Source organism: Phlebotomus papatasi, chromosome 1, assembly GCF_024763615.1.
Source record: "Phlebotomus papatasi isolate M1 chromosome 1, Ppap_2.1, whole genome shotgun sequence".
Classification (NCBI taxonomy): Eukaryota; Metazoa; Arthropoda; class Insecta; order Diptera; family Psychodidae; genus Phlebotomus; species Phlebotomus papatasi.
The window spans coordinates 22,048,544-22,068,649 of record NC_077222.1 but is presented as its reverse complement, the minus strand read 5'-3'; the positions used below and the strand labels follow the sequence as shown (position 1 = coordinate 22,068,649).

The window sequence follows — 20,106 nt, the reverse complement described above, 5'->3', positions numbered from 1 at the left end:
AGGTATTACTTGCATGGCATGACTGGCATGAATAAAAGCGCGGGATAACCTTAAAATTTTTCAATGGCGCAGATGTTTTTCTTAAGAAAATGAGTGAAAATCCAGAAATCCGGCGTTTAATCATTTCAACTTTTAAGCTATGTGGCTACACAATCCGATCGTAAGGCAGAACAGTAAGATTTATTGGTAGAATGGTAATAATTTGGGTTTTATTTGTTGCAGTGGATGCCCCTTTTTAGTGGAGGAATTGGCAAAGATTCCACAGGAGGATCATCGGAAGTTGCTGGAGGATATGTGTGATCATGTTCAGAGGCAGAATTTATCAGCTCCTGTCCTGGAGCAGCAGCATCTCGAGTTAGCCTTCAAGGAGAGTCAGAATTACGGCCTCAATGAGAGTGAAACAGTGTTCAGTGTCATTCCGGATGCTTTTGCCATCCCCTCCTTTGTCTACGACAGCGAGAGGAAGAAGTTCCTTCCATCTGGGCAGGTAAGAAGCCTACTGGGGGACTCTGGGGCTAAGGGGGAGTGCCTGAGGAATCGTTACTACATGCTGTGGCAGCGAACAGCTCGCCATGAGATGTTCTCAAAGAGCGTCCTGGACAGGAATGCGGCAGGATTTGTGCTGCGGAGAGTGGAAAATATCCTGTGTACGTCAAAGATGAGGGATGTGGTGATAATGGGTTTGTTCACCAAATTCAGCGATGGGAAATTTCATGTGGAAGATCCCACTGGGACGATAGCATTGGATATGACCGATGCCAAGATGCATTCTGGCTTATTCTGTGACGGATGCTTCGTTCTGGTTCAGGGAAAGTACCAGGAGGGGATACTCAAAGTGTCTAGCTTGGGATTTCCTCCACCAGAAGCTGCCAGTAGCAGCAGGGCGTACTTTGGAACTGCCAATACCTGGGGAGGACCCAGCAAGACTCTCTTGAAGTACTCACAGCGCCTGAAGACTGTTGAACTCACGGATACAGAGGCCACGATAATCTTCCTTTCGGACTGCTGGCTAGACGATGAGACAGTGATGGAGAAGCTGAGAGTCCTCTTTGAGGGCTACGATGACAGTCCTCCTGTAGCCATTGTCCTAATGGGTCCATTTACCAGAATCCTCGAGCATTATCGCGTGCTGAAGGAGAGATTCACAAAATTGGGCAACATTGTAGCTCAATGTCCCTCAATTCTCGCTAAAACGGACATAGTATTCGTTCCTGCAGCTGATGATCCTCCCTCCAGCAACATCCTGCCCCGTTCAGCACTTCCGGACTTCCTGCTGTCAGACCTTAGAAGAAAAGTCCCCCGTGCAGTGGCTGCGACAAATCCCTGCCGATTGCAGTACTGCACCCAACAGATCACAATCTTCCGGATGGATCTGGTCACCAAACTCTGCCGCAATGCCATTAAATTCCCAGAAACTGGCCTGATTGAAGAACATGTGGCCAGGACTCTCGTCTGCCAGGGCACTCTGGCACCGATGCATATGAACGTGATGCCCATTCTCTGGCAGTTTGACGCTTCCCTCTCCCTCTATCCTCTCCCCGACCTCGTGGTCCTCGGAGACTCAACCAAGAGCTTCACCACGGACCTCCAAGGCTGCACGATACTCAACGTTGGCTCCTTCCCCAAAAGCAACTTCTCCTTCAAAGTCTACGTCCCCCATAATCGCACCGTCGAGGACTCCATGATCCCCTCCGATGATTCTGACCAGCCATAAAGTCGAAATAATAAAAGCCCATTTTTTTTTTGTCTAAAATAATGCATTTCTTAGTAATCTCCTATACAACACTAAAGCTAAAATATCACTTTCAACTTGGATTAATTTTTTTTGTGTTAGGTGTCGACAGAGACATTTTTTTCTTCTTAAAATTTACACAGAGAATACATTATGAAGCAGGAAACACAGGATGTATTTAGCTAGGAAGTTCTGTGCAAGAGCCTCAGCTACTAATTCTTATTAGAATGCAGAGATACTTGATCTTTTAGGCCACGCCTCTTTATGAAAAATACCTTAATTGAGGTTAAATTGAGGCGTGGCTTATTTTCTTTACAGGCGAGACTTCGATCTTAGCAAAATTCTAAAATGATTTTAAAGTTTTTAGGTTATTGGATTTTTAATTCTTTTGACAAAAAGGTTATTCTGGAATTTGAGGTTATGTGTGACGTAACCTTGACAAAAGAAAAGAATCTATTTTAGTAAATACAACAGCTTAAAGTTATAAAACACTCTCAAGTTGATTTTATTTGATGTTCCTTATGAACTTTCGCCACCGAAATCCATCTCGACTGAAGTATAGGCCTTAACTGTAAGACGAAATCACTTACACGGATTTGTTCCCGAAAATGGGAACAAAAAGATTCCCCATATGAGTAACAATTTCATTCCAAAAATTACCTCGTCCACGGACACCGAAAATTTTTGGAACAAATATATTGCAGATGTAGGAATACTATTGTTATAAAAAAATATGCACCAATTTGTTCCTGACAGTGGAAACAAAACAGCCGAGTGCAACAAATTCTGTTCCAAATTTCAGAAACAAATTTGTATAAAACAAAATCAACTCAAATTTGTAGACATTCCACCGTATCAAAACGGTTCCAAAAGAAAATTCTAACAAAATTGTAACTGCATTTCATAACAAAACTATAAAGAAAACTTTTTGGAACAAAAAAATATCTTTTCTATGTGCAAATCGATTCCAAAAAAAATGTTCCAAGGAAAACTTGTTCCAATATTTTGGTCAGTGTCGAAAAGTTTTTAACGTGTATAATACAAGTGTCCCGGGTTCAAATCCTCTTTATATCATCAGGAATTTTCTAGCCTTAAAGGTTTTCGAATTGCATCCCAGTGACACCCTCATCCCGTAAGAAAAAATAATAATGCATGTCTAGAACTCCCCTTGCGGAAAGACATAGTTCCTCTAGAAAATCCATCTCGAATATTTTAGGTTAGGCAACCAAAAGGATGACCAAGAATGAAAATTTGTGTCTATATTCTGTTATTTCACGTTAATGCGAATCCTTCGAATGATCCCATGTTTTCTAAGGGATCTATGGAATCTCTGAAAACGTTTCGCTATTCTCTACTTGAATAACTCCTTAGGCTTAACATAACCTTATTTATTTGAATTAATTTATTGACCAAATGAGATAATAAGGATTGCATGAATTCTATTTGTCATCAGTCAGGACCGTCAGGACTATTTATAGCCAATCCCTAAGTCTCCCCCCCTCAGAAATATGTTATATTTTAAATTTTTAGGTTAAGTCCAGCTTAACCTAAATAAGCGTATCAGGGTATCTTAACCCTCCGCGTAAAAAGCTGTGATCAGCAACTCTGAACCTATTTCCAATTAATTGTATACGTTTGCAAAACTCCTGGCTGTTGTAAACGTTACTATTCAAATCCGTTTCTGGGCCGCTTCTAAGCCGTTATGGTGTCGTTTCCTTCTGAGGCTTTGTCAGCGTACCTATAAGTTAGAGAGCCGAGAGAGTCTATCCGCTTTAGAACGTCTGAGAAGAAGGACGTGTGGGCTTGGGTCTCTCGGGGAAATCTGGCTGGGTGCTAGAAAATGTGGCGCCTAGTTGCCTTAAAAAAGCCCATCAAATCAGAAAGCTCGGTAAGGAAGGCCTAACTTTGGTTCGCTAAATTATTGGTTTTCAAAGCTGTGTTCATTTCTATTCTCACCAATAATGGTCATCAGGGTCATCAGATTTGGGTAATAACCGAAAAAGTAAGATCACGAGTAGAAGCTACCGAGATAAGGTAGCTCCGTGCTGTTAAGGGAATCACTTAGGGCCGTTAAGAAAATCAGGGTCGAAGAGTTGTTTTTTCGTGTTGGGAGACCCCTTAAAAAGCTTTGGAAAGCATTGTGATGAGGCGTCAATCTCGAGGTAGACCTAGGTAGGCCAAGATGGCTGAATCAAATTCAGGATCTTGCCTTGGAGAGCCTTGAGATCGAATGCGAATATCTTCCTAAAGTAGCGGAGGATCGACATGCATGGACTGCTACTGCTCTAGTCTAGACACATTTACGACTTAAGCTGAGAGATGACTTAGTGGAAAATAATGGAAATGGAGTTTAATGTTATATTTCAAATATAATTGTGCTAAGCCGTCTCTCGGCTCTAATCCTTAGGTCTGTAAAGTCCCTAACCTGTGTGTGTATCCTAGAATCCTAGGCCCGAGACCCCGCCCTGATTGGGACAAGGGACTGGAAATGAATGAATGAATGTGACGAATTCTAACCCTAAAAACATTAAAGATTGTAATAGTTTTTAATGAGATGATGTTTTTTTGAGGTTAGGACCAACATAACCTCAAATTCTAGGATAAATTCTTTAGAAAGTAAGAGAATTCAACACACTCCAAAATAGGCGGAGCTTAATTAAATAACAGATGCTAAGCAAAATATTAGAGAGACCGGTAGGTCCCTTAGATTCTAACCCCATTAAGTAGGTTCAATCAGTCTATTGAAATTTAGTATTGACAAAGTTTGCAGCAAAAATTTGAACATAATTAAACTGAATTCAAAGACAGGAACAACTTCCCAGCGAGTAGTTAGCTGAAAAAAGTAGCGTTTTCAGCATATTTTTGCTAGGTCGATCAGCAAAAATATGCTAACCGGTCAGCAGTTCTCGAACAAAAAGCGCTAACCAAATATATAAAAACGGCACTCTCTCGCTGTTGTCGTTTTAAGGTTAGCAGAATTTTAGTTAGACGAGATTTAAAAATGAAGATTCGTTGTATATAATTTATTGCACTTATTTTATTAGAAGTATGATTTTTATTTTGATTCGGTGAAAATTACTTTGCTGTAGACCTGAAATTCAGTTCAAATTCTACATAAAATCGCGAAAAGGGAGGTTATGACAGTTTCACGCATACTTTATTTGAAAAAAAAACTAATTATTATTTGGGAATTCTACTAGATTCTCAGAATTTTGGTTTTTAAGGTAAAGAAGGATTGGAAAAAAATATCCCGAAAGATAGTTAAGGCCCTACTTTCCCATAAGGCAACTTGAGACTCTTTACTACCGGAATTTGATTTGGATTCTGTTGATTTGAAAGCTGTTGACCTAACTCCGTTTGATTATCTAACTTTTTTAAACGATTTTATATGCCTAAAACTCATAAAATAAATCTGAAATTTTTTTTGTTTATAATTTCTATTCAGATATCTTTAAAAAGTTAACCAAGCATCAAAAATTTTCTAACCAGTTCATTAGATTAAGTTTGAAAAAGAAACTAAGTATAAGTAGGGTTAAAAAATAAATACAGAAGGTTTAACGAAAAATTCGATGTGATTTTTAGGTTAAACTTAAACATAACCTCAAAAATATTTCTTGACCATCAGAAGCATTAAAAGTCTCTACATTTTGGGAGCTATTTTCGTAAAGAAATGCTTTTTTAAAAGAAAAGCGTCTGCATTGTTCTAAGTGCAAACGTCAAAATTCTGTCAAAAATGCTATTTTTGACGAAAATTGCTGCGAATGTGTAGAGGCCTTAACCCATTCAGTCAATGTACCAGAAATACTTGAGATAGAATGTTCATATTTTGGGATTAGTTTCCTACAGGTTTATAGATGATTTTTTTGAAAAGAAATAATTTTTATTCATTATGGGGGCGCGGGGAGCCGCCCTCAAACACGCGTCTTTACGGTCACTGAATTTAAATTCTGTCCATTAATTCATTACAAACTCTATTGATTTAGATAGAGTAACTATCCAAGAAAACACATTGGCAATCAGAATTTAAATCAGGAAAGAGGATGAAGGCCAATTTTAACAAATTCGACGGGATGTCGCATTTTCCGTCCGCCATTTTTAACAAAATTTTTGCATGACTTCACGTGAAGCGAGAAAAGAACAACAAAATGTATTCCCATTTCTGTCGGGCTATTTTTTCCAAGTAATTGAAGGACTAAAAGTAACTAAAAATCCATTCCCGACAGAAACTCGAACATCAATTGCCTTGTAATAAATCATCTAAAATCACTCAATTTGCGTATGATGTATAATACCATGGTAAGCAATGGGTTAAAGGATTTTTTCAATATAAAAATGTGATGTAAAGTCAATTTTTATTGACAGATAACCTCAATATACCCTAACCTCAAAAAATGTTTTTATAGGTTACGGTAACCAATTATTTCTCCCTGGAAAAATGTCTGAATACTGAAGAATTTTTGTAGCAAAATTATCGAATCCAACGCTAAAAAAATAAATATAAATCAAAACTATGAAAAGTTCGTGCGATTTCCAGTAGTTGCGCCTAAGTAGAAAATTTTCTTTTTACGAATTTTAATAAATACTCAAATTTTTGCACAAACTTTGAAAGTCAAATTCAAAAAAGATCTTTTAAAAAACCAGGAAAACGTAATTCTACCTTCTAATAAAAAAGAGGCGAGGCAATACTTTGACACAGTCTACCTAAAATCCTACTGCGAATTCAGAATTAGCCAAATAATTTACGTTTTTAAGAGAAAGAAAAAAATAAGTGGGCAAAATTGAGAATATCTTTTTTTTTACAACTTACAACCTAATAGTATACATCTTTCATCTCATTCAGATTTATAAAATTTCTAACTTTTTCTTTACGATAGTATTCTCTTATAAATAAGAAATATTAACAATTGAGACTTTTTATAGAATATATTTTGGTATATTCTTTTCCAAAATATATTCCTTGTTGTCTCTCTTCACGTTCATTCCTCTCTGTTTTTTTTTTTCTTTTTAATAAAGTAGCAAAAATTATACTGGTGTGAAGAAAATAATATTTTATAAAAAAAATGACAAGAATAACATTTTTCACCATCGATTTCTCGCATTTTCACGCATTCGGCACAATATTATTTGCTTCTGTGGAAAAATTAAAATATCCATTAGCCCTTTATTTTTGGCTTTCCCAAAAGGAAAAGATCCTCCTTACCATTAATTTTCTTGCAGTCTTTTTCCTTCTGATACCGAAGTAGCGCCAATTCGCGCTCTGTGGCATCTAAATACCACAATGTAATTGCATAGCGAGTCCGATGGGACGGTTGCACCTCATGTGGATTCCGCCTGTCCGACCAGAAGAATAGTATCCGGTCGAATGTCGGTGGGATATCTGCTACTTTGTCCTCAGATCCCTCCGGAAAGATTCTGCAGGCATTGCAACCCATAAAACCACTTCTTTCGTCCCAATAAGAAAGCCCAAAAAAAACTTGAAACTCACCTCAAAAGGCCTCCACTCTGTTGAACATCCCAATTGGGATTCAAGTAGTAAATTGCTGTTATGCATCTCCCATCCCGATTGGGATTATCCACATGTTTCACATAATGTGACCCTGATCCTGGATAACAGGCTACCATTGCCTAAAAAACACCACCAATTTGACGAAAAATAGTTTTAGAACTCAATTAAAAAATTTTGGTACAAGCCTGTACTAAACACAAATAGGGGAAATGCTCATAATTTTGTCCAGTTTCTTATTTTGGACACTTTGAGTATAACATTGGACACTAAAAATAAATTGATTAAAATGATGGATTTTTATTCCAATATTTGATGAATAATGAATTCTATCTAAATATTTGTTCTTTTTGGAAGATTTTAACACTAAATACGTTAAAATTTGAATATGATTTGAGTTGAAATTGCTTTGTTGAAAATTCAGTGTGAGCAATTGCTTACGAGAAATATGACAGAACTTCGTGGCTTACTTCAGTCTTATTTAGTTTTGGTGAAGTACTAACAAAGTTTGTTCGCTGTTTTTGAGTGATATTATTGAGTATTCATTGAATATTGTGTTGATTCACGTTACTGATGATTTGTACATTTGACCTGAAGTGAGATTTGCCTTGTGAATTATATTTTTCGTGTGAAAAAAGGGAAATTTTTTAAGACATTCACCAGTGAGGTGATGATTCTTATTTTGGACAGGTGTTTTTCTCACGAAATTTCGTGAAGTTTTAGCTTTTGTGATGACTAGGTTGGACAAATGCCTGGAGAAACAAAGGAGCATCATCTCTACGAAAGAGATGTAGCGAGAAATGCCTTGAAAGGCTCCCGGAAAGGTCAGGGAATGAGCGAATCCGCACGTACTTGGAGTATCGAAGTCAACTCACTTTAATGAATGATATGGAAAGTTTCCGGGCTTCTGTGACATTCCACGTTTCCCTTACATGATCAGGAAGAGGACTTGGTAAGATTGGTTCATGAAATGAAGAACAATGGGCATCCTGTTGAGGCGGATTAGCTGTCCAAATTTACAGACAAGTTGTAAAAATTAATAACCAAGTTGTCCAAAATAAGAGTCAAATTCACCTCTACATATCAATTCATTTTTAAACGTATTAAAACTAATTTTAGTAAAAATAAGACGATAAATAGCTTGCTAAGTTTCTAAACAACCCTTCTGAAAAGAGAGTAACAAGAAATGTCAATTAGTATAGAAAATATAGCACTTCAAACTTGGAACTTCGATGCTTATAAGCAGACTGTCCAAAATTATGAGCAATTACCCTAATTGTGGACAAACTACAATTTTTAATTTTATTTGAAAAAGATAATAAGAAACCCAGTGGTAAGGTACTAAATCCTTTTATGATACTTTTCCAATAATGGAAAATGAAACGGGAAATCTTTCCTCTAAACATATTTTAGTACATGCCTATTCTCATGTACTTCTTCGTTATCGACTTTTCTTCATAATAAGTCCTGTCACGAGTGTTTTTCGCAGTTCTCATGTGTTCAAAAACTAATAAACAGTCGACATAGGAACCAACACAAAGAAAAGTCGATAATGCAGAAGTATTTGAGAACAGTTATGTACTAAAAAAAGTCTTCATGAGATATCCTCTTTTCATTTTTCATTGGAATAGAACCATTATAAGAATTTTATCCCAACAGAACGAGGAAAATATCATATTGTTAAATAGAAACGATGTATCCGTATTTGTACTAAATTACAAAAAAAAAACTTTAATGTAATTAATTTCCAAAATTTATGCAACTATGGAAATTTTTGGGAACTTGAGATAAAATGACCGAGATCTACAAGATGCCATGGTCGCCATCTTGATTTGACGTTTCTGTTCGCCATTTTGAATAACTGTCAAAACAAAAATCTCATCCGATTGAGCTGAAATTGTAGTATGTTCTAGCTGATGTCAAGGCCTTTTCAGAACATATATAAAATCCCATCTACGTCAAGCGATTATCTGGATACAGAGGCTCCAAGTTCAAAATTTTGACACTTTCATGAATACAGAACTATAGGGAGCTTCTTTTATCAAAACCATCACAAAAAAGACAGCGCTATCGTTAGGCGATGAGATCTAACAAACAAACAAGAAGAAAAGTAATGTTTTTGTTTATAACAGCGTATTATTTGAGGATCTGAAAAACTGTTTTTGCAAAGATGAAAAAATAAATAAATGCACTTTTCGTTTATTTTTTTTTAATTATGTAAGAGTAAATAAATATATAAAATGAAAGCCTCAACCATTTTTAATGGTTAGTAAGGCATCTCATTTAGGTTTTAAAATTCAGGATTAAAAAATAGAGATAGCCAAAATATGAATATTTCAAAATTTTAAACTTTGAGCCTCTGTATCTAGGTAAATGCTTAACGTACACTGGAACATAGATACGTTCTGAAAAGGTCTTGACATCAGCTACAACATACTAAAATTTCAATACGATCGGACAAGTTTTAAGTTTTGACAGTTATTCAAAATGGCGAACAGAAACGTCAAATCAAGATGGCGACCACGTCATCTTGTAGATCTCGTGCATCTTACCCTTCGATCTGAAGATCTTCATTGTCGTTTATTATCAGAAATTGTTGATTTTTTAGTATTTATTAAAGTTGCAAGCACTCCGAGTTGCACGCATTTTGAGGTCTCTCTCTCTCTCTCTTCTTTTTATGTTTTGGCTGTCAGACTCAATCAGGTCCATATAGCCATTTCGCTCACTCTTATTTACATACGAGTTGCATCTGTTTTTTTTCCCATTATGTTTGTTCCTCTCATCTCTCCTTATCATTTTTCTTTTTGCTCCATCACAAATCCTTTTTTGCTCCCTTATCTTTTATCATACTTCCTTCTTGATATTTTTTGCGTTCAGTTTGTAGCTTTCAAGGACGGTGAAAAACTGTTTTCCAATTATTCACCGGACGCGCTTCGATCAAGGATCGAACCGGGGGCCTCTGCGTCACAAAGCCAACACTTTGCCTATTGAGCTACCGAGACCCCCATTTTGAGGTCACCTATACAGAATCTCAGCTATCATAAACTTATCTGAGCTTTTCACTGTTTTTTTAGTGTTACCAGATTCAAAAATAAAAACGACTTTTTAAGCAATAGAACAAAACCAATTATTTCGATTAAATTGACTTTTACTAAATCAAAACAATACGCGGGCAACATAAAATATCTCAATCGTTCTTAAAATCAAAACATTATTTTATAAGAGGTTATTAAACTTTCAGTAGACCAATAAATGTCTCCCCAGAGAATAACAAACATCGTGGAAAAAAAGCAAAAATATATACAATACCCTCTTGAACAAAAATCATGGATAAACATTTTTTGCGCACTATTTTGCCGACAATCTAAAATTAAACCGTATCAAAAGCAAAGTTGGACTACAGACAAAAAAAAACCTTATAGTCACAATAAAGCACCAAAGCTACATCAGCGACAAAAAACAGTTATCTTTCTGACCTTCGCTAACGTGCAAAAAAATCAAAATTGTATATGCTCTTGAGGAAAATTCACTGAAAGTTAATACGTCCTTCAAAATAGTAAATTCAGCGAGGTAGATTTGTTACAACGAGAGCGCTGTTCTCTCTCTCTTTCTCTGGGCAATTTGATAAGGAAGGCTTTCATCCAGTGCACTTTCTTTTAATCAGTTGACTTTCTTCTTTTCTTTTTACTTCTGCGTTTCAAATTTAATTTCCTTAATTGATATTTTATCTGTATTTTTATTTGCGTTTAAAAATTGCTTCTTTTAAAGTATTTTTCACCCTGTCTCTATTTTTCCGTTGTGGAGTGTTTTGCGTTCAATTAGAATAAAGTGAGAATTTAATGTTTTTTATTCATGGGCGTTTTTGTGATTTGTTTTTCAAAAAAATATACAGTAAAAATGCGCAAAAAGTCGGGTAGATTTTTTAAGAGGGATATTTCGTCCTTGTCAAGGACATTTCTTCCGGCAATTGGGGTTTTTTAGCAACAAACAAAGAATTGTGTTGGCAAAATTTTTGGTCATTTCTCGCTTGACGAGATTCGCTTTTTCGCATAAATTGTTTAAAGGAATGGGTTGAGAAGCTATGCTATTTTGGTGCTACGTGACTTTTATCATGCTCTCCAACAAACTTGACCATCAGGCCGATTGTGACATGAGGAAATTGCAAAATTGTGAATCACACCCTTTTTTTCTCAAGCGCAATTCTCTCTCTCCAAGAATTATGCATTTTTCTAAAACATTTTCCAGCTAAGAATCCCTTATAAAAATCTGAAATAGAACTCACCTTTGTTCTTTCTCTGATGGTATATTGTCCCAATTTCCCGTTGTTTTTCATCTTATTGGCTAATGTTATAATTGAATCCACCTTGAAAGAAAGCAAAAAAAAAAAGTCAAAAAAATTAACAAAGGATAAAATCCAGGAAATGCGCTACGTGACTATTCTTTGATCCCTCTGCCCCATTCTGGGATTTCTCCCAGTCTCGCCACACGCGAAAATCGCAAGAGATGAAAAGCTTAATTGAATTCTGTGGACATTGGCATTAAATGGGATCAGGTTGGATCGTAGCAGCTGATGGGTGTGCTAAGTGATAACGCCGAATCTCAATGAAAGTGCTAACTAACCTGATTGATAAGATAGTCAATATTTCTGCAACCAGGCTCTTTCCCACTGATCCAGATGATCTTGTCACCACGAATATGCCTTAGATCCCTTCGTCCTTTGTTGGATACCAACTGTCCATCCTGCAAAATCGACAAAAGGTAAATTAAAATGATTTCCGGGAGCGATAATTCAGGGAAAATTGAATTAAATCCCAAACTCGCTCGGGCGCCTCAATAAGAAGAGTGCTATTGTAATCAACTGAAAAATAAACTTTAAAGAATTGATCTGAGATCAACGAACGGCAGAGTTATTTTACTGCTCGAACTCAAAGAGAAAGCAGTTATATAATCCACTATTTCAACTTGTGACACGGCTAGAGGCCAAACAGTAACAGATATCGACTTTCTGTCTTCGACGACCCCCCGATAAGTCACCGCCCTCCTTGCCCACCAAACGGCTCCTACGATATTTTTTTTATTTTCGAATATGTTTTAGAGGTAGTCAAGACGAATACTTCGTCCTTGGACATCTATGTTCGAAAACCATTTCGATATCGAATTTTCGAAAAGATCGAAATTTAACCACTTTGTAGGGCCTATTTTTAACCGATTTACTTAAATTTGAATTTTTTTGAAAGATCTTGAAATTTCCAACTCAACTGTTCCAACCCAACAACGGACCTAAACCTAATCTTTCCGTACAGAAGTAGATCTTGAAAAATTCGAAAATCTATTTGAAGATCCAAAAAAGAGACTTTCTTACTTCTTGATAGTTCCGCAAGGTGGCTGAGGTACATCCTGTTCGAATTTCGAAGTGCTCAAGTGTCAAAATGTGACGGTCTTCATATTGTTGTGAGGAATAAAACAGAACAACGACGCTTACTGTTCTTGTTCCATTATTTAATTACTACATACCTAATCACTGAGTAACTCTTTTGCGAGCTTTTTAGTGTGATATTTGATAAATTTTCTCCACCTTGTTCGAAAATTTAGTATGAAAATTCGAAATTGAATTTGAATTCTTAGATGATCAACGACTTTTTGTGCAAATAGAGTAACCATTTACCTTTTATCCAAGACACTATTGGAGCATCAAAATCTACTTGTGTTTAGGCTCAATCGGTCATGAGTCGGTATAGTACCCGTAATTTATGCATCTTTCATTTCATTTTTTTTTGTAATGAAGAAAAATCAATAATTTTGACAATCTCAAGATTTCTCAAAATAAAATTTAAAACCTGTTAAATGTCCTTAAATTTTCAAATCCAAGACACGAACCTATGAATAAATTTTAAATCCTAAAATAAATATTTCAAAATCTAAAGATATCAGAGGGGCAATTCACGAAAGTATCCAGCCAAAATTTTGGCTGGTTACTGCCTGTTTTCTGTGAGGCGAATTTCGCCTTCCCGTTAAAAGGTGCGTCTTAAAAGGGTCGTCCAGCTCGAGACTGGAGGGTACGATTTTTTTAAATCAAAATCCAATTAAAAAAATATTTATTTGGATTATTTTATTTAAGTAAAAATACCCAGGCACAAAAATAGTAAGAAATTAGTGGATTTTAAAATTTTATAAACGTTTAAATACTCCTTGTGGTTTGAAAAAATAGGTTTTGGGAAAGTTCAGGGACTAAAGGAATTATTATTAGGGATTATGAGTTTCAGAATTTTTTTATTGTTAAAATTTACATACGATTCACTTCGGACCAAAATTTTGCCAAGCTAAGATTTGTACAATAATTGCAAAAAAAACTATTTTTAATATCAAATTAACCCTCTAAAGACCACCACTTGTCAATAAATGCACGCATCAAAATATAATATTCTTTGTGTTTGATGTAATATTTACCACGTTTATGTACAAAATGAATAAAATATTTATTATCAGAATAAATGCGATTTTTATGCTACTCCTGAGAGGTTTTTACAGACTTACGACATTTATCATAATTCTCAGAAAATACACCTACGTGACGATATTTTCATCATTACCCAAATAATTTTTTAATCGTTTAATAATGAAATTGTATTTAGAATTTAAAAGGAAGTTAAAGTGATTTTGGATAAAAATGGTTCAAAATAAAAACTTTTATCTTTGCACAAGACCATTATTGCAATATTTATTTTCTTTTATGTGAAGCAATATAATTACACCATTTAATCTTCAACAAACTTCACCTAAATTTAAAAAAAATATATTGTTATTTGAAAGTTTTTCTCTTTCTTTAGAATGCTTAAAACTCCTAAGATATTATAGCGATTCCAATTTTAAATAGGCGCCATAAATTACTTGCCTATTGCATTTTGCCTACTTTTCGGCGAATAGACGGACTGAAAAATTCATTATTTCACTTTTCGCCACATCAAGTATGTCTCCACCATATTCGCCGTCCAGTCAATTTTGTCTGGATATTTCGTGAATTGCCCCTCAGATTTCTTGTTTTCTTATTCTTACTATTTAATATTCCTTGGAGAGATTAGTAATTATCAAGATATTAAAAATTCAAACGAATTAGTACAGAATTAGTTTTCGAAAATTAGGTGAGTCTCAAAGACCAATAAGGCATATAATATTCGCCATTTTTACTACTTCACAGAAAGGGTAAAAAAACCACGCAATTTTTGCCAAAATTTGCACCTTCCACCTCCGGGGACTACCCCCTGGCGGCCGGCCTTTGAAGTTGAAGCCAGCTTCTCACATTTACCTACAGATCCGTATGGAGATTTTTCTGCACTCGCAACCGTTACGCGATATGTGTCACAATTGAGGTGTGCCTTGTACACAGGACTCTGTGCCTCGTAAAGAGGGATAAATATTCTATATTTCCTTCTAAAAAGTTTTTCGTGACTCGAAGTGAAAGCTGAGTTTGGAATCAATTTATGATTTGGCTTCAAGCAGATCCATATAAAAGAACAATTAGCCGGGGGCTAGTCCGGAGATCACTTTTCTCAACATAATCTCCACGTTTCATGCGATTTCTGAGAAATTATGTCACGCTGTTTATCCATCAGCTATTACCACGTCTAGAGCCCAAACGGTCAGAGATAGTGACTTGGGACTTTAGGTGGACCCCCCTATAAGTCGACACTGAGACCATTAACATGCCCCTCATCCCCCACAAAACTATGATTTATTTTTTTGGATTGTTCGAAAACGCGTCGTGCGATTTTGTAATATTTGGATATGTTTTAGAGATTACAGGGGCGGAAATTTCGTCCTTATACGTAAAACCGTTGAAAGATTCCTAGTAACGGTTTTTCGAGGAATGTTAAAAAGGCTCTAAAGAGCGTATTACTCAACCGAATGGTGACATGTTTCGGCTTGCTAAAGAGGTTTTGGAATTCCTAACTATCCTAACTTGGTTCATATCGGTTGAGAATCGGTAAACGGAAAATGATGCGAAAGTCTTCTTTTTTTTAATAAGTGTACAAAATCTCAATAATATTTAGAGAAGTCTAGCGATTTGAAATATTGAGCTTAAAAACAGCGTTTAAGGCTAACGCTTCCTATTAATCGTTAATAAGCGACAGAAATTTGTAAGGGCTTCATATTCTAGAATTTTATTGAGAATGACTTTAATCCTTGAAAAAAAAAAAGGTTCTGAACACATTAGACTTATACAAAAACAATAATAAATTTGTCTTTTAAAATGTCATGACCCACGTAAATGAAGAAGAGTTCCTGTGAAATACGATTAAAAAATACTATTTCAGCATGTTAATCTAATTTAAATAGCACTTATTCTGTAAAAACAAATTACTGTAAAAATTCACATCTTACCAAAAAATTTATTTACGAGTAATAAACACTCAAAACTTGTTACTAGTCCTAACTCGATTTTCGTTAGTAGTAACGCTTATAAAAAAATATGAACAATCTTGAAATACTAACTAAAACACTTATGCAAATGATAAAGAAATCTTACAATTTGTTACACCTGGAAATTTCGTCATTGATCTTTAGACTTGCTCAGTAATTAAAAATTTTAAACGATAAACCATAATTCACATAAAAGAACATAAAGCATATTCGTTATAAAATAAGTGAATCATGTATCAACCATCATGAAGATTGGATCGTTACCCCAAATTTTTTTTCTTTGAAAATTATCCATCGGCTTTAATGAATTATCTTTTGCAGCATGTGTTCTAATGCAAGGCTAGGCTATATTGCAAAAGATAATGAGTAAAAAGCAGCAAATAATTTTCAAAAATCATTTTATTTTGGGGTGACGATTTAATCGTCATGGCCGATAAATGCTTCACTTACCTTATCACTCATCCAGATGACTATCAAGGAATATTCGCGGTGTGCTGGAATTTTCAAAAGCTGAAAACTGTCTCACAACTTTGAGAATTTCCAATACTCATAACTTTTGTAATGAAATTTAGGGTAAATTAACCTAATTCAAAATCTGCTCCAAATGGATTTTTTTCACTGCTCTAAATGGAAACGTCATTGTTTTCATGATAAATACAGTACTAAATTATTATATTTATATATTTTTTATACCACAGTTTCATTATTTAGTTAATTTTGCTCCAAATAAAGCGAAAATCCATTCATATTCACCAATTTTAATTTGTTAATTTCTCAGAAAAATTAAAAGTGTTCCTTTTCATTTCACCATCGAATTTTTCATCGATAGACCATGTTTTCCAATGAAAAACACAATAAGGTGACTGTTGTTTATTCGTTTTAGTTAAATTAAGTGCTAATCTTTATTGTTAACGGTACGTGAAGTTTTCAAATGAAATAATTAATGCAAATGCTTCAATAGGAAACACCGGAAATATGATTTTTTTGGAAAGATTTAACAAATTATCCACACCTTAAGGCCCAGGGTTCAGACTTCGACACTCCTGATCGCTCGATAGAACCCAGATTGCCTCCCCTATTCACGAATATATTCATTGCGGTCACGTTCTAACGAGGCGAAAATTATTGGCATATTTTCAAATAATGACCGTTACTATTAAAAGAAGAACCGACTCCTACAAATTTATAAAATCATTAAAAAAAATTTTACAAATCAAAATTTTTACAAAAACTCCAAAATGTCCCTCCTAAATTTATGGAATTTTATAAAATTTTAGGATTAATTTTAAAACTTGAGGTTACGTTGCACCTAACCTCAAAATACCACATCAGATTTTATTAAGCAAAAACATCTAAAACTCTTTTTAGAAATCATGTAGCCCAAACACACTAATGCTCGATTACTCCACAGAAATATCATGAATATTTGATTTATTGGCTATATAGCAAAGTTTTTATTTATTTAAAATTGCTTTAGTGCCCGTAATTTAGTCGTAGTCTTACTGATATTTTTTTCTGATGGTTTGAACTCATTTGGACCCTTTGGTTGGTTTCTGTTGTCAGTTTTATAAGAAAAGTTAAAGCAACAAAAATTATTTTTGCAAATTTTATAATTAACAACTTCAAGAAAAGTACTGCTTTTCAGTAATCTGACTTAGGAACGCCGAGTACGAGTTTAAAAAATTACTTCCTAAATTTTCAGATGTTTTTTTTAGATTATTTTCCTAAAACATATTTTATTACTTTTCCATATCAAAAAGTTAGTCATTGAAGGGTTAACATGGTCGTTTTTGCCAAAAAGATTCCCGAATTTAAGGTTATGTGTTACCTAACCCTCCTAGCCCGAATGAAAATGTATAAAATTCAATGTAACATACATTTCTCTCGATATAACATTTCCAATCTTTCTTTTTTTTAAAGAAATAAGCCAAACTTCTCAGAAATATTCTAATTTCCCTAGAAAGATTTTATTTTTGAGGTTAAAAACCTAATTACAGTAGACTCTCGCTCAATCGGCTCTTTCTCAATCGGGAGAAAAATTTTGTTGACAATTTTCACATTTAATTATGAAGCTAATTTGCTCAAATTCGCTGTAGTTCTTCCTATTTTATCGTGATTCTTTATAATTGAGCGCTTTTTGTGGAATTTACAAAGGCTTTGACGCTCAATTCTATCGATAAACCGGATGACTAACCGAATGAGAGTCTACTGTAATTCTAAATTTAGAGAATATGTTAAGATCTACAGTAGAGACTATCTCAATCGGGCATAATGAGGCAAAATGTCATCCAAATTATCGAGAGATTTGGGCGGAAAAATCATTGTAAATTCCACAAAAAGCACTCAATTATAAAGAATCCCGATAAAATAAGAGAAACTACAGCGAATTTAAGTAAATTTGCTTCAAAATCAAGGATGAAAATTGCCAACAAACTTTTTCGTCCGATTGAGCGAGAGTCTCTACTGTAGTTTTCTTTATAATCGCGACGAAACGATTCTTTCTTTCCAGGCCTAGTAAATCCTTTCGTAAAATATTTTAAATCTAATTTTCTTAATTAGAGGTTATCCTAAAAAATTTGAGGTTTGGTTTGTTCAAACTTTAAATATATTCAATTGAACGATTTTCTCTTCTATTATTTCAAAAATCAGCAATCCTTTTATTTGGAGATTTAACGTATTTAACTAACACTCTAAAAAAATTATAGATAACCAAAAATATTTCGAGGTTAGAAATATATACACCTCGAATTAAAATTTGAAGAACTTTTGGTCCTGTTTTGCTCTTTATAGTGGCTAAATTATTATTTAAGAATTTCTTCAGGACACTGTCGAATTTTAGAGGTTGAGCTTCACTTAACCTTGATTTTTCGAATATAACCTATAAACCAATTTAGCAAAACGTCGGACATTTTCTACAAAAATTAGCTAATTTATTAGGAACAATTTGAAGACTTTTAAAATGAACTGTTTTTTGATTTTGAAATTAATTTCTGCGCTATTTGCAACTAAGTTGTAAACTAATAGAGCCTTTTAAGCTCCCGGAAATCACTGAATCCACTGAATCTATCTCCAAGAATTTTCCTTATCTTGATTGCTTCAAGCTGAAGGAAAAGCTTTACGACATTACATGGATATCTCTGAAATAACCTATATTTTTGAATTCCGAAGTTTCAGATCTTCAAAATTATTCGTAATTTAATTATTTTGCAATTTGACAGCAGTCTGCAAAGTCTTGCAAGTATTTACTTTCGCCTTCAGGTAAATATAACCTCACTTTTAGAATTGGAGTACTGTTTGTTTACATTTCGATCTGGGATTTTCTCACTTGGGCACCGAAAACCGCCCTGGATTTTGATAGGGCCATGTGAAAATCCCCCAAGGGGTTCTCAGGGAGATTCTCATGCAGCAGGGAGGCAGAAAAGAGGCTCCCGAGCGAGTAAAATGTGTTTGTCATTGAAAATCTTAGTATATATGAAGTTTATCACCTTGAAAAGTCCGGCAGAATACATATTTATGACCTCATCGCGAACTTTTGTGCCGCGTTCAGCCCCCAGAAATTTATCCATCACGCATACCCCGTACGCATTCATGTCCTTTATGAGATTCGTGCAGAACTCCTCCAGTTGCTGCTGCTCCTCGAATGATCGTCTGGGAAGGCAGAGAGAGATAGGATGTTGTGAGATTGGGCCGCGGAGATGTTTGAAGGCGAGATTGGTTTGGGTTTTGTTTTGAGGGAGGGAAAGTTGGGAGTGATAAAAAAAGTGAGTGAGAGAGAGATCAATCACCTGAAATTGACATTTAACCTTGAATCACTGCCACCGACCAGCATTGTGTTGGATGGTAGGAATTTCTTGTCTTTCTCGTCAATCAACTCCTCCCGAAAGTCCAAGTTCTCGTTGGTGCTGGACAGTTCGGCCGTGAGGGGCTCAGCACGGACACTAAGGATTTCACTTTCGCTGGTGCCGTGTTCCGGAAGTGCACTGTCCGGCCGCTTCACCTGCGACGTGGACTGATGTGTACCCACGGCGGACGCTGAGGCTGTGTTGTGGCCAGGTGGGTGGCAGATTCGTTTGTGTTGTCGCCAGTCGAATTTCTGGTGTTCTTGTGAACAGTAAAACACTTGCTGGCATTTGCTGCACCGCCGAATATTTGCCGTCTCACCGCACACTTTGCAACACAGAACCATATCAGTCATTGTTGGGGGACACGGACTAAAACACTATTTTGGGGGGGCTATTGATGCGATTTTGGGGACACTTTTTCCACCTTCTTGATCCCTTTTGACACAACCATTTTTATTTTTGCTATCAGCATTAAGTCATTTGTGCATACTTCAGCTTGCACGAATTGTGACGTCTCAAATCTGTTATAAAACTGCTAGAAATTTCTATTTTGAAAAACATAGAATTTTTAACGGCTGTGAGTGCTTTTTCGCTGTGAAAAAAATACATAT

General features: G+C 35.3%; 2 protein-coding genes across 3 annotated transcripts; one reads left to right on the top strand and one right to left on the bottom strand.

Annotated features, from left to right (window-relative positions):
- The first annotated feature begins 16 nt into the window (after positions 1–16).
- On the top strand, positions 17–2,111 carry LOC129798196 (DNA polymerase epsilon subunit 2). The gene is made up of 2 exons (XM_055841220.1): positions 17–160; positions 223–2,111. Exons 1-2 carry the CDS (start codon positions 90–92, stop codon positions 1,712–1,714), a joined length of 1,563 nt encoding a protein of 520 aa, XP_055697195.1. The 5' UTR covers positions 17–89; the 3' UTR covers positions 1,715–2,111.
- Positions 2,112–6,497: 4,386 nt separating this feature from the next.
- On the bottom strand, positions 6,498–19,982 carry LOC129798226 (prolyl hydroxylase EGLN3). Of its 2 annotated transcripts, none has more exons than XM_055841258.1 (7): positions 19,457–19,982; positions 19,139–19,301; positions 11,856–11,975; positions 11,518–11,598; positions 7,218–7,357; positions 6,933–7,144; positions 6,498–6,862 (listed from the first exon to the last, which is right to left on the bottom strand). In XM_055841258.1, the coding sequence occupies exons 1-7, from the start codon at positions 19,846–19,848 to the stop codon at positions 6,834–6,836; spliced, it is 1,137 nt and encodes a 378-aa protein (XP_055697233.1). In that variant the 5' UTR covers positions 19,849–19,982; the 3' UTR covers positions 6,498–6,833. The 2 variants fall into 2 exon arrangements, with proteins under 2 accessions (XP_055697233.1, XP_055697232.1); XM_055841257.1 differs by having other exon boundaries at positions 19,439–19,981.
- Positions 19,983–20,106: the final 124 nt, after the last annotated feature.

What these genes read in the sequence shown, in the direction of transcription:
- LOC129798196 (XM_055841220.1), top strand. Translation starts at nt 90, where the DNA reads ATGAGTGAAAATCCAGAAATCCGGCGTTTAATCATTTCAACTTTTAAG. An exon ending in TGTGGCTACACAATCCGATC is followed by an intron (nt 161 to 222) that starts GTAAGGCAGAAC and finishes TATTTGTTGCAG; the next exon opens with TGGATGCCCCTTTTTAGTGG.
- LOC129798226 (XM_055841257.1), bottom strand. Translation starts at nt 19,848, where the DNA reads ATGACTGATATGGTTCTGTGTTGCAAAGTGTGCGGTGAGACGGCAAAT. An exon ending in CCATCAGAGAAAGAACAAAG is followed by an intron (nt 7,358 to 11,517) that starts GTGAGTTCTATT and finishes GGTGTTTTTTAG; the next exon opens with GCAATGGTAGCCTGTTATCC. An exon ending in AGACTGCAAGAAAATTAATG is followed by an intron (nt 6,863 to 6,932) that starts GTAAGGAGGATC and finishes ATTTTTCCACAG; the next exon opens with AAGCAAATAATATTGTGCCG.